The 12,937-nt window shown below is 55.0% G+C and overlaps 1 protein-coding gene across 2 annotated transcripts in view; it reads left to right on the top strand.

Moving 5' to 3' along the window:
• The first annotated feature begins 3,437 nt into the window (after nt 1-3,437).
• Nucleotides 3,438-12,937, top strand: part of ETF1 (eukaryotic translation termination factor 1) — a 28,404-nt gene continuing 18,904 nt past the window's right edge. The window contains exon 1 of one of the 2 annotated variants that reach the window (XM_040603618.1): nt 3,438-3,540. Coding sequence is in view for 1 of the 2 variants with exons in the window: in XM_040603616.1 (XP_040459550.1) it covers nt 3,709-3,794 (86 nt within the window). In the remaining variant the exon portion in view is untranslated. Of the gene's footprint in view, nt 3,541-3,660; nt 3,795-12,937 lie in introns of those variants that run through there. The other variant, XM_040603616.1, reaches the window with a different exon arrangement.

Genomic DNA, 12,937 nt, shown 5'->3' with positions numbered 1-12,937 from the left:
AGTGAAATCAGGTGATGTGCGTCATGCTGAAAACAGTTTCTAGCTGTGAAAAACTGCCAGGAAGGCAGGAGATGCAGCAGCTGGGCTGTTGTGTTGTGAAAAGGAGTGACTCCTGTCCAGCAGAGTTAGCTGCTGCCGTCCCACCGCTAGGAAGGTATCTGTCAGCACCTGGAGAAAGGAGGTTTTGGGGTTCATTGCCTGCTGTCGCTTTCCTTGTAGGCTGATACTCATTTAGGAAGCCTGTAGCCCCAGCAGTACACTAGCTCCGGAATAAATTGCTGGTCTGTAGGATAGTAATTAAGAAGTTTTGCACATGTTCTTTGGGGGAAAAAGGTGACCAAGCCATGTTTGTGCTGCGTGCTTCCACCTGTATGCGTCCTCTCGCCATGTCCTCTGCGGATGGGAGCAGGTCTGTGCAAGTCACGGCCTCCCTGGGCTCTGGAAGTCAGACTGCCTCAAACCCGCAACATTCCCTAACACAAACAGGACTGGGATAGTAGATTCCAGCATCACGGCTCCTGCCTGCCTGTAATGGGGGAGGGAAGGCTGACATGTCAGTCGGGTGCAGGGTATCTGCAATGGCTGCTTTTCCTTTCCTAAAAGCATTTTCCCCCAGCCCAGAGCACCGCAGCATGCCATGTTAGGGGAGCGTGGCTGGTGAGGACTGGGACCTACTGGGCTTCCTGGGGGATCGCAGCACTGCACAGGAGGAAAGTGAGATGGAGCCTCTCCCCATCCTCCGCCAGACAGTGGCTGCCAGTACACTGCAAAGGCACGGCTCCTTTTTAAAACCCCTCTCCAAGTAGCACGGCAGCGTATTGAAGAAGTTCTCTCCAATTCAGTGGCTGTGTCCCCGTCGCTGCTCTCGGCTCCCTCCTCATTCCCACGGAGCTGTGCCGGCTGTTGGAGACAGGCGCTGCTCGGCATCTGTGTCAGCCAGCCAGCGGGAGAGCTGCGGGGGGAACTGATGGCAGCGTCTGTCGCGTCGGGAAGGCTGGAGCAGAAAGTGCCATGGCAAAGTGGGTGCATCGCACTGGGAGACAGTAACTGGGTTGCTCAGCAGGTGCTTTCTGGAGTCCAGTCCCTGGGTTGAATTGGAAGGGCAGGATTGCCAGGGAAGCACGGGGTGACTTGTGTGTACGCTGTCCCTGTCCTATCAGGCACATAAACTTCCATCTCAGCAGATCATCTCCTAAAGCCTGGCATAATCCAGTGTCTTACTGTACCGAGGAGGATTATAAAGGGCTGTGTGGGACCAGATGCATGTGGAAAAAATATCTAAGTGTTGAAATTGGTATTTGCTCAGCCTCAGGAAAACAGAACTTTAAATCCAACCAAGTAGTTCAGAAATTCACGGCATCTCCCTGACATGACCCTGTTGATAGAAAAAAGCAGCTTCAGGCTGAGTCCCAGACCAGTCTCTGCTCAGGTGACGGTGCTGCCCAGCTGTGCCCAGCTCCCAGCAGGGCTTCACTGCTGCCTTACTGGGGCGTGCTGGGCCGGGGAGCCAAGAGGCAGTGCAGGAGGGAGAGGAGGCTGCAGTGGGCTCGGGGGGCAGGGCACAGCTTGGAGGCCAGGCTGCCCTGGGCAGGGCAGTGGTGACCAGGCTGATGGCAAACACCAGGGCTGGTATGTCCCAGGGAGGCAGACTGGGGCTGGAGGGACACCTCGTCCACGAACCCCACAGCATCCAGCTGGTGCCTGCACAACATCACCAGGAGAGCATCACCTGGGGGGTGGGGGGGGGGGGGGCAACCTCCCTGCTACCGCTTCATAAAAGAAACAAGTAAATGGCTTCAGCATCGTTTCATGCCCCGGTCCCGGCCAGTCCTGCTTCAGGCACTGCCAGAGGCAGAACCAGCAGGCACTCCCCGGGCCATGGCGCTCCCAGCCCCACTGCCTGGCGCCTTTGGGGCCAAAAAAGCCGGTTGTGGCCTTCAATACGCTGCCGTGCTACTTGGAGAGGGGTTTTAAAAAGGAGCCGTGCCTTGCAGTGCACTGGCAGCCACTGTCTGGCGAGGATGGGGAGAGGCTCCATCGCACTTTCCTCCTGTGCAGGGCTGCCATCCCCCAGGAAGCCCAGTAGGTCCCAGTTCTCACCAGGCCCGGGTGGGGAGGCTGGGGCTGTGTTTGCTGTTTATCTGCAGTTCTTGAACCCGTGCTCAGACACGCAGAGGTGGGTCGCCCCCCACTGCCCCGCCGAGCGGCAGCACCAAGGGGGGGCCTGCTAGCCTGTCACCCCGGAGGGGGGCTGCCGGGCCAAACCCCCTCAAATGGTGCGTTAATAGGAGAGGCCCCAGCCCCGGGGCGCTGCAGGGGCACACGGGGAGCCCTGCTGCCCCAGCCAAGCCACTGCTGTGCCGGGCACGGGCTGGCGTGAGCCCCCCCCCGCTCGCCCGGGCCCCGGGGGGGCGCTGCAGGAGGCTGCCCCCCGCCGAGCCAAGCTGCGGCCCTGCAGGGCACGGGGCCCCCACCTGCCGGGCAGCCCGGTGCTGGCTTATCTGCCCGGTGCAGGACAGGGCGGCAGGGGCACCACCCCCCCGCCAGCCGGGTCCCCTCCACCCCGCGCCCCAGGTCTCTGGGCGCCCCTGAACCCGGCCGCTCTCGCCGCCCGCCTCGGGACGTGGGGACCCGTAGCAGCGCCCCGAGCACAGGCTGAGGCCTCTGCAGACAAGGCCGGCAGGAAGGTGACTTTTCCAGGGAAAGGATAACCCTGCGGCTCCGTAAGTGCACCCTCGCCCCCCGCGCAGCTCGGCTCCCCCTGGCGTGACCCGGACGGGCCGGGGGGGCCTGGGTGGCTCCGAGAACGCCCCGGCCGTGCTGAGGGGCGGCGGCCGCCCGGGGACCGGAGATCCCGCCCGTGAGGGCCCGTCTGGCGCTGCTGGGAGCGGCTGGCCCGGGGGCACAGGTTCCGCTGCCCGCCCCGGCGGGCTGCCGGGGGCACAGCGGGTGGCACGGGCTGTAACAGAGGTGGCCCGCTGCCCGGGGGGGGCGCATAGGCGGCCTGGAGGGTGACACCGCCCGGTAGGTGGGTGTGACACAGACGCCAACCGCAGGGTCCGGGGAAGGGGGGGGATGGTCCGGGGGTGAGGGGTGCTGAGACGCTGCGGGCAGCCAGGGCCGCCGCAAACCCTGCCCCGGGCCACGCCGCGGCCGCGGGCCCTTTAAGCGCGCCCGGGCTCTGCCTCGCAGCTCTCGCGAGATCCGCCGTGCCGCCCCGCCCCGCCCGGCCGAGCGCCGCGGCCGGGCCGGGGCGGGCCGCGGACTACGCGACCCATAGCGCCCCGCGCGGAGCGGCTGCCAATAGCGGCGTGGAAAGAGGGCGGTGAGGGGCCGTCAGCCGGCCTATGGTGTGGCGCTCCGCTCCCGCGCGGGCGGGGCGGACGGCCGCCCCCCGCCCCGGTCCCCCGGAAGTGATGTCACAGGCCCCATGTGAGCCGATTGCAACACATGCAGCGCGGAGAGGGGGAGCGCGAGCAGCCGGTGTCCGACGTCAGCGCCGCCGCCAGCCGCGCGCCGCCGGGGGGGACCGGGCCTGAGGTGAGGGAGCGGCGGGCGGGCGGCGGCGGCGGCGGGGCCGGGCCGGGCCGCGCCGGGGCGGGGGTTTAACCGCTGTGTCTGTGCCGCCGGCCCGCCGCAGGCCGCCGCAGCCGCAGCAGGAGGAGGAGGAGGAGGAGGAGGAGGAGGAGGAGGAGGAGGAGGGAGAAGATGGCGGACGATCCCAGCGCTGCCGACCGCAACGTGGAGATCTGGAAGATCAAGAAGCTCATCAAGAGCCTGGAGGCGGCCCGCGGGTGAGCGGCGGGGCCTGCGCCGCCTCAGGGGCGGCCGCGGCGGGAGGGCGGGCCGGTGGGCAGCGGGGCCGGCCGCCCCGGGGGTGCCGGGGCGGGGAGGGGGGGTCCCGGCCGGAGCGGGGGCCCTGCCGCCCGGGCCCGGGCCTGCCGTCGCGGGGGCGGAGGGAGGCGAGGCGCAGCCCCGTCCCGGCGGCCCCGGCCCCGGTGCCCTTTTGTCTGGCCGCGTGGTGAGGCGGAGAGTCCCTGTGGCCACCTGGGGCCCGGGGCTGGCGGAGCAAAGTGGGGCTGGGGTCCGGCGGGGAGGGCCGCGTCCCTCCCGGGGGCACCGGGAAGTCTTCGGCGCGGAAAGGAAGCGTGGCCGTGCGGGAGCGGGACAGCGCCCGCCGCTGAGCTGCCCGCTGGCCTCGGCCCGGTGGCGGCTCGGCAGGCGCTGCCCCCCGCCCCCGCAGCGGGTGAGCTGCCCCCGGCTGCCGCTGCGGGGGTGTCACAGGTGTGTGCCCCCGGCCCCGCGCTGGCTGCCGAGCTCCACGTGGGCCCGGCCTGGCCGTGCCCCCGGCCGCCCCGTGCCAGCTGGCACCGGGGAGCGGCGGATTCCAGCGGGAGTAGACTGCTCCGCTGCCCCCCGTGCGTGCAGGCTTGGGCCCCTCCCAAGGGACCAGCTGGCCCGGGGAAGGCAGCAGGGTGAGGGCAGGGAGGCAGGGGCCGAGGCAGCCCTTCCTGCCTTACTTCTCATATTGACACCTATTTGCTCTTTCTCACCCCTTCACCTTCCAGCGAAAGCGCTCTGCCCCGTTTCCCTGAAAGCACGCTCTTCCGGAGCTTGGGTAGTGTTCCCTTTAAAGTCTCTAATCCTGCTTATATCAGCCTTGCACTTTGATTTCTTTTTTTCCCCGCTAGAAGTTAGACTTCTGGATGTTCTTACAGCCAACAGTGACATGGTGCCTGTTTCCATGGCTAACTCAGCAGCTGCTTGTTGCACTGGTCAGGAACCCACTCTGGCTTGAGTAACAGAAAGAACTACAGGTTCTAGAGCTGTGAAATAGCGAAGAAGGTGTGTGTCTCGGTGTGCAATGCAATAAAATAAAAATGAAGGGTGACTCCTTAGCTACCCTTGCGGCTCCAGTTTCCATAGGTTCATCTGAACCACTGTTAATCTAGCTGGGGCACCGCTGGCACCATTCTGTGGCCACCCAAAAGGCAGGTTGCCTTTGGACAGCTCGCGTAAGCAGAGCTGCCGTCTTGTTCTTTCTTTAGTGCTCGTGCTTGTTCTTGTGTGTAGAGTAGGCCGGGGGAATTGTTCAGCTGAAAAGTAACCCAGGCAGGATGGCAATGAGGAGGAGAACACAAGCCACAGGTCTCCCTAAATTTTTTTTTAAATCTGATTTATAATGTTGCTGGGCAAGGGATGAGGTTGTGGGAAAACAAAGTGGGGAGCCAGGGTTGTCCTTCCCTGCAGCAGAGTGGACTTTGACTGCCAAAGCTGATCATTTGGCTGTGCCTTCGCACAGCCTTGACAGCATGTGTTGTACTTATGGGGAGGTCCCAGCAAGCATGGGAGCGCGCAAATGACTTCTGCTGTGAAGTTGAAAGGGCTTTGGGAGCTACAGGCACCCATTGCAGCTTGTAAAAACAGCTATTGGTCTCTGCAACAGAGCCAAGGGAGGCTGGGGTGTGTTTTGGAAATGTACAGCTAGCATTTTGTCTCTCTCTGATTCAAAATGTGGTAGCGTAAGCATGTCTACCTTTAGCGGCAGCAGCTCTTATGTTGTTTGGAACAGATGAATGTTGTAGAGAACAAGATTAAAACTGGTATTGGAGAGCTCCTGGGGGAGCTGAGGCTGAAGGGCTAGCTTGGAGCGGGTGGCTGTTAGGGGTAACAGCTTCCTGGGGCCACAGCGCAGCTGTCTTCCCTCTTTTCCCTATCGGTGATCCCTGGCACATCTCTACTTTGTGGTAAAGGTGCTGCAAGCGCAAGAAAGTGCTTGTAGGAGGTTTAGTTGAGCCCTCTGGATCCAGCATCTCTCCTAGCTGTCGTGATACTGCTGTTCCTTAATACGTGTGCTAGCTGCTTAAACCGCCACCTGACAAAGGCCGCTGATGCTAGCAATCCTTCAGTAAGCAAGCTTATGCTGGTTATGTGTAAATGTGTGTTGTGCTTCCATGGAGTCCTAGCTAAAACTATCCTACTGAGTTTGGGCCTAGTAAGGGGAAGAGATGCTACAACTTTTGCCACCAGAAGCTTTCGGCTTCAGGCACAAGAGGTGTGAGGCAGTGAAACAGGCTTTTCCGGCCTTTGGGAGAGTCACTTCCTCTTCCTGTGAAGTAGGAAGACCTGTTCTGGGTGGGTTAGGGGGCAAAGCCTTTAAATAGGGTGATGTAGAGAGCTAGGGACTCCTTGGCGTCTCCACCTTCCCTTACTCATGTACTCCTAACAGTGACCCAGCAGCAGTGTCCCAGTTTCATGTGCTGGTTGTTCCTGCAGTGGATCAAAGGGACGGGAAACAGAGGAAGCTGGAGCTAGGCGTTCGATTCGTATGTGGTAGTTGGGGCACTTCTGCTGTTACCCAGCTATTTTGGTAAAATCTCAATGAAATCTGAAGAATGTTATCAAAATGTTAAGCAAGCAGGAGAGCAAGGAAGTTCTTTTATCGTGTCTGGGATAGGTGAGGTAAGTGGCAGTATTTGCTCAGAAAACCGAGGGAGAAGGATCACAGCTTCAGCTTCACCAGAAGGTGATCGGTTAGAGGCCAGCGAGGGTAAGGCTGCTTCTGAAACTTTAAGGTAACATTTCTAGCAAGAAAGTCCTGTGTTATTTTTCCGGCCTTGCTTAGGGAAGCTGGCTTTCTCACTCATCTGGGAAATAAAAAAAATGCAACCTAATTATTGAAACTCTCAAACCCACCTCAAAACCCTGCGTTTTCTGGCAGGGAGTAGAAGGAGCTTTTGTCAGTATCTTGCTGCTTAAAGCCGAAGTGTCTGTTATCTCCTCCTAGCTCTTCCAAAGTTGAGTTGCAAACTGTCTGATACTGTACAAAGCGAATGAGTTGGTCTTTCTGATTTAGTGAGAAAGGAAGGAGGGGGGTATGTGGTATCTGCAGAGTATGTATGTATGAGAGCAAATGGGGCATGAGTTCTGTACTACAGGCAATTAACCTTTCTAGCCAGAAGATGATGAGGGTAAAAGGCTGGTGGTGAGCCAGCCCTTGTGAGAAGTCTAGCCTTGTCATTCATCTCTGGTAGCTTGGAGTGCTCAGACTTTCATCAAGCCTTTCTGCTTCTCCCTTACAAAGCGATTCTGCTTCCAGGCCACCGTTAGTTTTTGTAAAAGAGAGACTTGGTGCTAGACTGTGCCCCCTAGAAGTTGCAGCCATGTCTTTTGATGTGGATGTTGCAGCAGCTCAAGTACAAGTGGTATGAGCCACTATGTTTTTCCCTTGTCCTCTCTCTTGGGGCTTTTCTGCTGTTGCTTCGTGCAGTTTTCCAGTGTCAGTGTTAAACTGACAATCACTCTTTGTTCTTTTGGTCTTTGCAGTTCTGAATAGTTAGCAGGGCTATGGTCAGTTTTTTCTGCTAATCTAAGCTGTAAATGCTTGGCAAAATTGAGTATCAGCAACCACTAGCAGTCTCCTTGCAGGCTTAGGCCTGAGATGTCACATCTCAATCACATTTGGAAAACTTCTGAAAGTCTTGGATACAAGGGTTTTCGTCCTGCAAACAGCTTTGCTCAGAAACTATTTACCAATACCTCTCACCTCCGCTGCCAGATGGACTTTCTGACCCTGAGAGCACAGCAAGTGCTGATGCAGGGTGTGGAGCTGCATTAATAATGGTCAAACCTTCATGAACCTGCTCCCTTGAGACATCATCTCTCCTGCCTTGGACTTGCTCTTTCAGAGCAGTACCCCTTATTAGTTATTTTACTGAAACAGGCAAAGAGAATGATGTCTTTGAAGGCTCTGTCTGCAAGGACAACTAAGGCTGACAAATAGAGTGTGTTGAAGAACTTTTTTTTTTTTTTTTTTTTTTTTTTTCCCAAACTAAGTATTTGGAAGGTAGAGGGGAACAGGGCATATGCAGGCTTCTCAGCAAATGCAGAAACTAAGTCTCAACAAGTAACTTAATCTGGTTGTGACTGGAAGAAATGTATCAAAGCAGGAGAATGGAGAAACGGCAGGAGAAGGGAAGTCTTGGTGTCTCCGGAGCCATGGGAAAGCAAAGCAGTGCAGTTTCCTGCTAGGGTTTGGATTCTGCCAAGTTGAGACCTCAATCTGCTATATGGGAGAAACCAAACTTGTCACCGGGAAGGACAGAGGCCTTAAAATACGTGGGAATTCCTGTGAAGCGAAACGTATACTAGTTCTTCTTGAAGGGTAGAAGAGCTGACCTGTTGCTTAGACATAAATGATTTGCCCAGCTTGTGTTGCAGAAAGCATCATTTGGAGCAGGGTTCTCCTGCAGTTCATCTGGAGCCTTGCTGGTCCTGGCAGAAGAGCCCAACTTTGGAATTAGCCTCAAACTGCTACTCTTTCTCAGCCTGGTGCGACAGGGATGGGAGGCCACTTGCATGAAGGTGGGTGGTAGGCTGGGCATCTCCACACCTTGTTCTGGGGTCTCCTGGGATGATGCCACTTTGGTGACCAGGCAAGTTGGCAAGGCTGAGACCTGTTGGACAACCTGGTGGTTCTGGAGAGCAAGAAGGTCTTGTCCTGTTCTGCTGTTAGGATGGTGGCCTTTCCAAAAGGGACCTGAAAGCCCACCTTGTGAGTTGACACTACAGCTGTGAATGCTGGGGCAGCGCTAGCTGCTGGGATGCACTTAGGGGATAACTGTGGTCAGTCACAAGCAGATGTCACGTGCAGGTTTGCCTTATTCCTGATTGATCTTGAACACAGTGCTGGGAAGCTGGCGGTGCGTGGTTATACTGTGCTGCGTCTGTGAGCTGTATTTCTCTCCTGAATTAGGCAGTGCAAGTAGTCACTGGGAGCATCTGCAGCACTTGACTGTAGATGGCTTTTCTACTGATAGCAGGCACTGTACAACTTCGTTGCACTGAAGTTGCAACTGTGCTGGAGTAACTGTTGGAACAGTTGAATGTGCTGGAATAGTTGATTCTTTATTCTGGTGTGAATTCTTCTGCTGCACCATATACGCCTGTAAGATACAGTACACCATATATAGTGGTGTACTGTGTCTTACTCGAGCGTAACAATACCACCGTGTCTAGGCAAGTACCAGTATAGCTATCTTGTCTTTAAATGATGTCATACATCAGGAGGAGGATTTGGTATGGCCTTTCATCACTTTGATTTCTGGATATGCTGCCAGAGATGTGTTGGTTCAGAGGCTCCCTGCCCTGCTCCCAGGCTGGCAGCAGATCTCTTTCCCTGCTTTCTTTATCAGGGTCTGTCATTGTGGCCGTGCTTCTGATCTGGGCTCTGGGAAACAGTTTAACCGTTGATACAGGATCTGTTTCTGCAGAACCGAAGGTTTCACCTTAGGACGTGGACTATGATGGAGACCTTGAACCGGGCCTGGGTGAGCTGGTCGATCTGTGAAGGGCAGTGCTGTGGCAAGGTACTACTTGGCTTTCCAACTTGTGCTGTGTTAATTGGGTTGCAGGGCTGACATGTCGTGCTAGTGCCAGTCATGGGATAGCCCTGAGGATCTTTTTCCAGCAAGCTGCTGTCTCCAGTGGACCTACCTTTGCTAAAAGTCTTTTGATTCGGCTGGAATCTGGGCTGGGCCAGCCTTGGGGTAAATAGCTTGTCTTTTACTCTGTGGGGAATGAGAGGCAGATGAGTGGGGCAAGGACTGGAACAGTAGCATCTGCAGGGTGGCACGTGGAATGTTACTGACAAGGAATTCTGTGCTTTGGCTTTATGATCTGTCATTAAAGTGTGGAGTGTTCAGGGAAGAGGTTGCGATTTCAGTTCTTACCTAAACCAAATTGCTTCCTCAAAGTAGTGCTTTCTTAGCCCCCTTGTCTTAAGGGTAATTTCTAAAGGAGGTCCATTTCTGTTAGAGGCAAAGGCTATAATATTAGTACCGCCTTTTGCTTCTGGTAGTGTGAGGAGGAGGAGATGCTGGGAGAGAGGCTGGAATAGAAATAGTAGTCCAGGGCAGAAGTGGTGTCTGAGGGCTCTGTGGCAGGTAATCACATAGGATGTACTGCAGCTGCTTACATGCTGCTTCCCTGCGCTGACTGTTCGAGTCTCTTCAGGCTGCCAGTCTTCATAGTGCTGGGTTAGAAGCTGAATATTGAGTTCATGTGAGTGGGGCTGATCAGACCTCTCCGGACTAAGGCAGTGTTTCTTAAGAGCTTGTCTTTCAGTGCTGTCAAGGGTGGGTGGTGTGAGAAAGCTGCCCTCTCTCTGCGCCAGGTGAGAAGACAGCCAAAGCCGGGGGAGAACATCCAAAGGGTTGTTGACATCCTGCTGGTTGCCTGTGTCTAATTCTTGTAAAACATTTCCTGGGCTTTCTCATCTGCCTGCTCTACCTGTTCCTTTTGAATTATAGCAACAATTAGGAAGTGCTGTTTTGAGAGTACACGCTAGCAAGTGGCAGAAAATGACCTGATCTGGGAGAGTGGTTACATGTCAGACAGGAACTCTAGTAAGTGGTTTATAGCCCTTGGTAGTTCAGCAGCCTGATACCCTCTTTCACAACTGTGTGAATCATTAGTGAACAGTGTGATTCATACACAGATCATCATTCACATAGAGCTAATGAATGAGCCCCTGACTGCTGAAGATAAATGACGTGGTGGAAGACAGGAATGAGCATTTCAAAAGAGGACAGACTTTTTTGGCTTTGTGGCAATTGGATTTCTTTTTTGCCCCTGTTAGCTACCGATTCCCACGTAGCTCTGAGGCATTAACATCTTAACAAGCAAATCTGGATTTGTTGGTTCAGTCCCTCAGTGTACATCTTGTACCCAACTGGCCCATTAGCATAATGCAACAAGTCTTTTAAACTTGGAGCATTAATAATTGGAGAGGGAGGAGGGAGAGCAGGGGAGCTGTCGCAAAACTAAGCCGGTGAGTCACAAATGTCTGAAGTGCAGAAATGTCTGTTCCACTTACCAGTAATTGGGCATCCGGGCTTTCTGCATGAGGTCAGATGCAGCCAATAAGGCCTGTTCAAAACATGCCTTCACAATTATGTTTTGTGATGTGTTGCCTTTGATCCAAGGATTTCGGAGTGGCATTAATTCACCTTCCCTGTGGGGTGTGCTGTGTCCACTGGTGCTGATTCACTGCTCTTCAGCAACAGGGGATGAAGTCAGCCAGGATCTGCGGAACTGAGTTGGGATCTGGGTGCTGGTGTTGCCTGAGCAGCAGCCTCAGTGTCAGAGCTGGGGACAGGTGGAAGCTCAGAGCATGGAGCTGCTGCCCTTGGCCTCTGCGCAGGTGGTGCCTGGTGGACCAATGGGCAAGGGCTTGCTGTTACCTGCTACTTGTGCAGCCTTCGGACATGCGATACCTGGCCAAATTCTCTGTGATGTGGAGGAATAGAGGTCTGTGACCTGATTCTTCTTTCACCTCCTTTCTGTCCCTGGGGAGTGATGCATGCTGAGCTCAGGAGGCATATCCTGGCAGCAGGCCCGTGACTGCTGAAGTGGGGAGAGCACTACCTTGCTTGACCCTTGGCGAGACACTAGCCAGGCTTGCCTCTGCTCCTTTGCTGAAGCAGCCATTTGCTGCCTCCCTCTGGGAAGCTTTCCCTTGCTGCTGAAGCAGGGGGTGCACTGAGGAAAGCAGGCTCACTTCTCTTTTCCAGGGTGGGTTCATGCTCTGCTCCCTAGCTTGCACTTGGTAAGCTTGCTTGGCACCTGGGGCTTTGAGAAGGTCAGTGGGTTAGAGTAAGAGGGCAGAATACCTTTCCAGGACAATCTTAATGTCTGTTCAAACTGTGTCTGGTTACACAAAATGCTTTCTGCCGCATTTGCCAGCGTTACAGGAAGATGATGTACAAGATTCCTGTCCAGGGCTCTGGGACAGAACTACAGCGTGAGAGCTTGGCATTGTGTGAGCCATGGTGGCAATAGCTGCATGGCCTCATGCTGTGCAGCAAAGTGATTTTCCTTTGTCCAGGGTGGAGGTGGCATTCAAAGACTTGACGGGGAATTAGCTGTCTGGAGTGTTTCTTGGACTCGGGGGAGGGGGGCTGGCTTTCTCCAATTAATGCTTATGCTGAAAAGTATTCTTGGGGAAAGAATTACTTGGTCTTCTGGCTCTGCAGTCCTCCCTTCCTATCCACCCTGCCCCCACCTTGTGCTTTTTTCTGGGCTTCTGAGGTGGCACTGGATCCAGAGAGGTCATCTCTCTGCTGTACTTTTGCTTGGGAACCGGTCTCTTCCACATCTTCATACCCTTCTTTGCATGACCTGGAAACATTTGAGGAGCAACTTGTATTGATGTTGCCTTTTAATAGATGATCCAGAGTTCTGGCGTGTGCTGTGGTGAAATGCAGAATGCCTCTGAGGTGGGAGTTGTGAGGTTCTTGCTGAAACAGTGCTGTAAAATGTACTGCCAACTGCATAGCTTTCAGCTCAACTTTGCATTAAACTTCAAAGGAGCTAATGGTAGATCCCATTGCCAAGCTAACTGGTGGTGTGTGTTCTGTCTAGGTAGGTATCCATGCAGCACTTGTCTCCTGCTCCAGCTGTGCTTTGAGCCCATCATCTGAACAGGGAGTGGGATTTCATCTATTTCTGATGGAGACATCACAAAAAGCTGTTGCTTCTCAAGCAGCAATTATATTGAGGCATGTTGGCTTGTGTTTGTTGCAAAGCATTCAACCAGTGTTCTCACAGGCAATGCAGTCTTTGGGTAAGCTTCCAGATGACGTTGCCTCTGGAAAGTTCTGAAGGGATCCTAGACTCTTAAGATTGTCTCTGCTGTTTCTTAGCAGGCTGACAGGATTTCCAGGTTTTGCATCTGCTGTCTTCTCTCTAGATTTGGCATCTCAAGTGGACTTGAGCCATTTCCTATTTGATGAAGGCTTTGTCTTATTAAAGGACCTTAAGTCTCTAAAGGGCATGGCTGTGACCTGTTTATGTACTTCACAAGCATAATTCATAAGTTGTAAGAGCATATGCTTAGAACTTCCCTACGGCAAGGTCAGCGCTGTTGCATACAGAG

Source organism: Falco naumanni, chromosome 8, assembly GCF_017639655.2.
Source record: "Falco naumanni isolate bFalNau1 chromosome 8, bFalNau1.pat, whole genome shotgun sequence".
NCBI classification, from domain to species: Eukaryota; Metazoa; Chordata; class Aves; order Falconiformes; family Falconidae; genus Falco; species Falco naumanni.
This window is presented reverse-complemented; position numbering and strand designations above follow the sequence as displayed.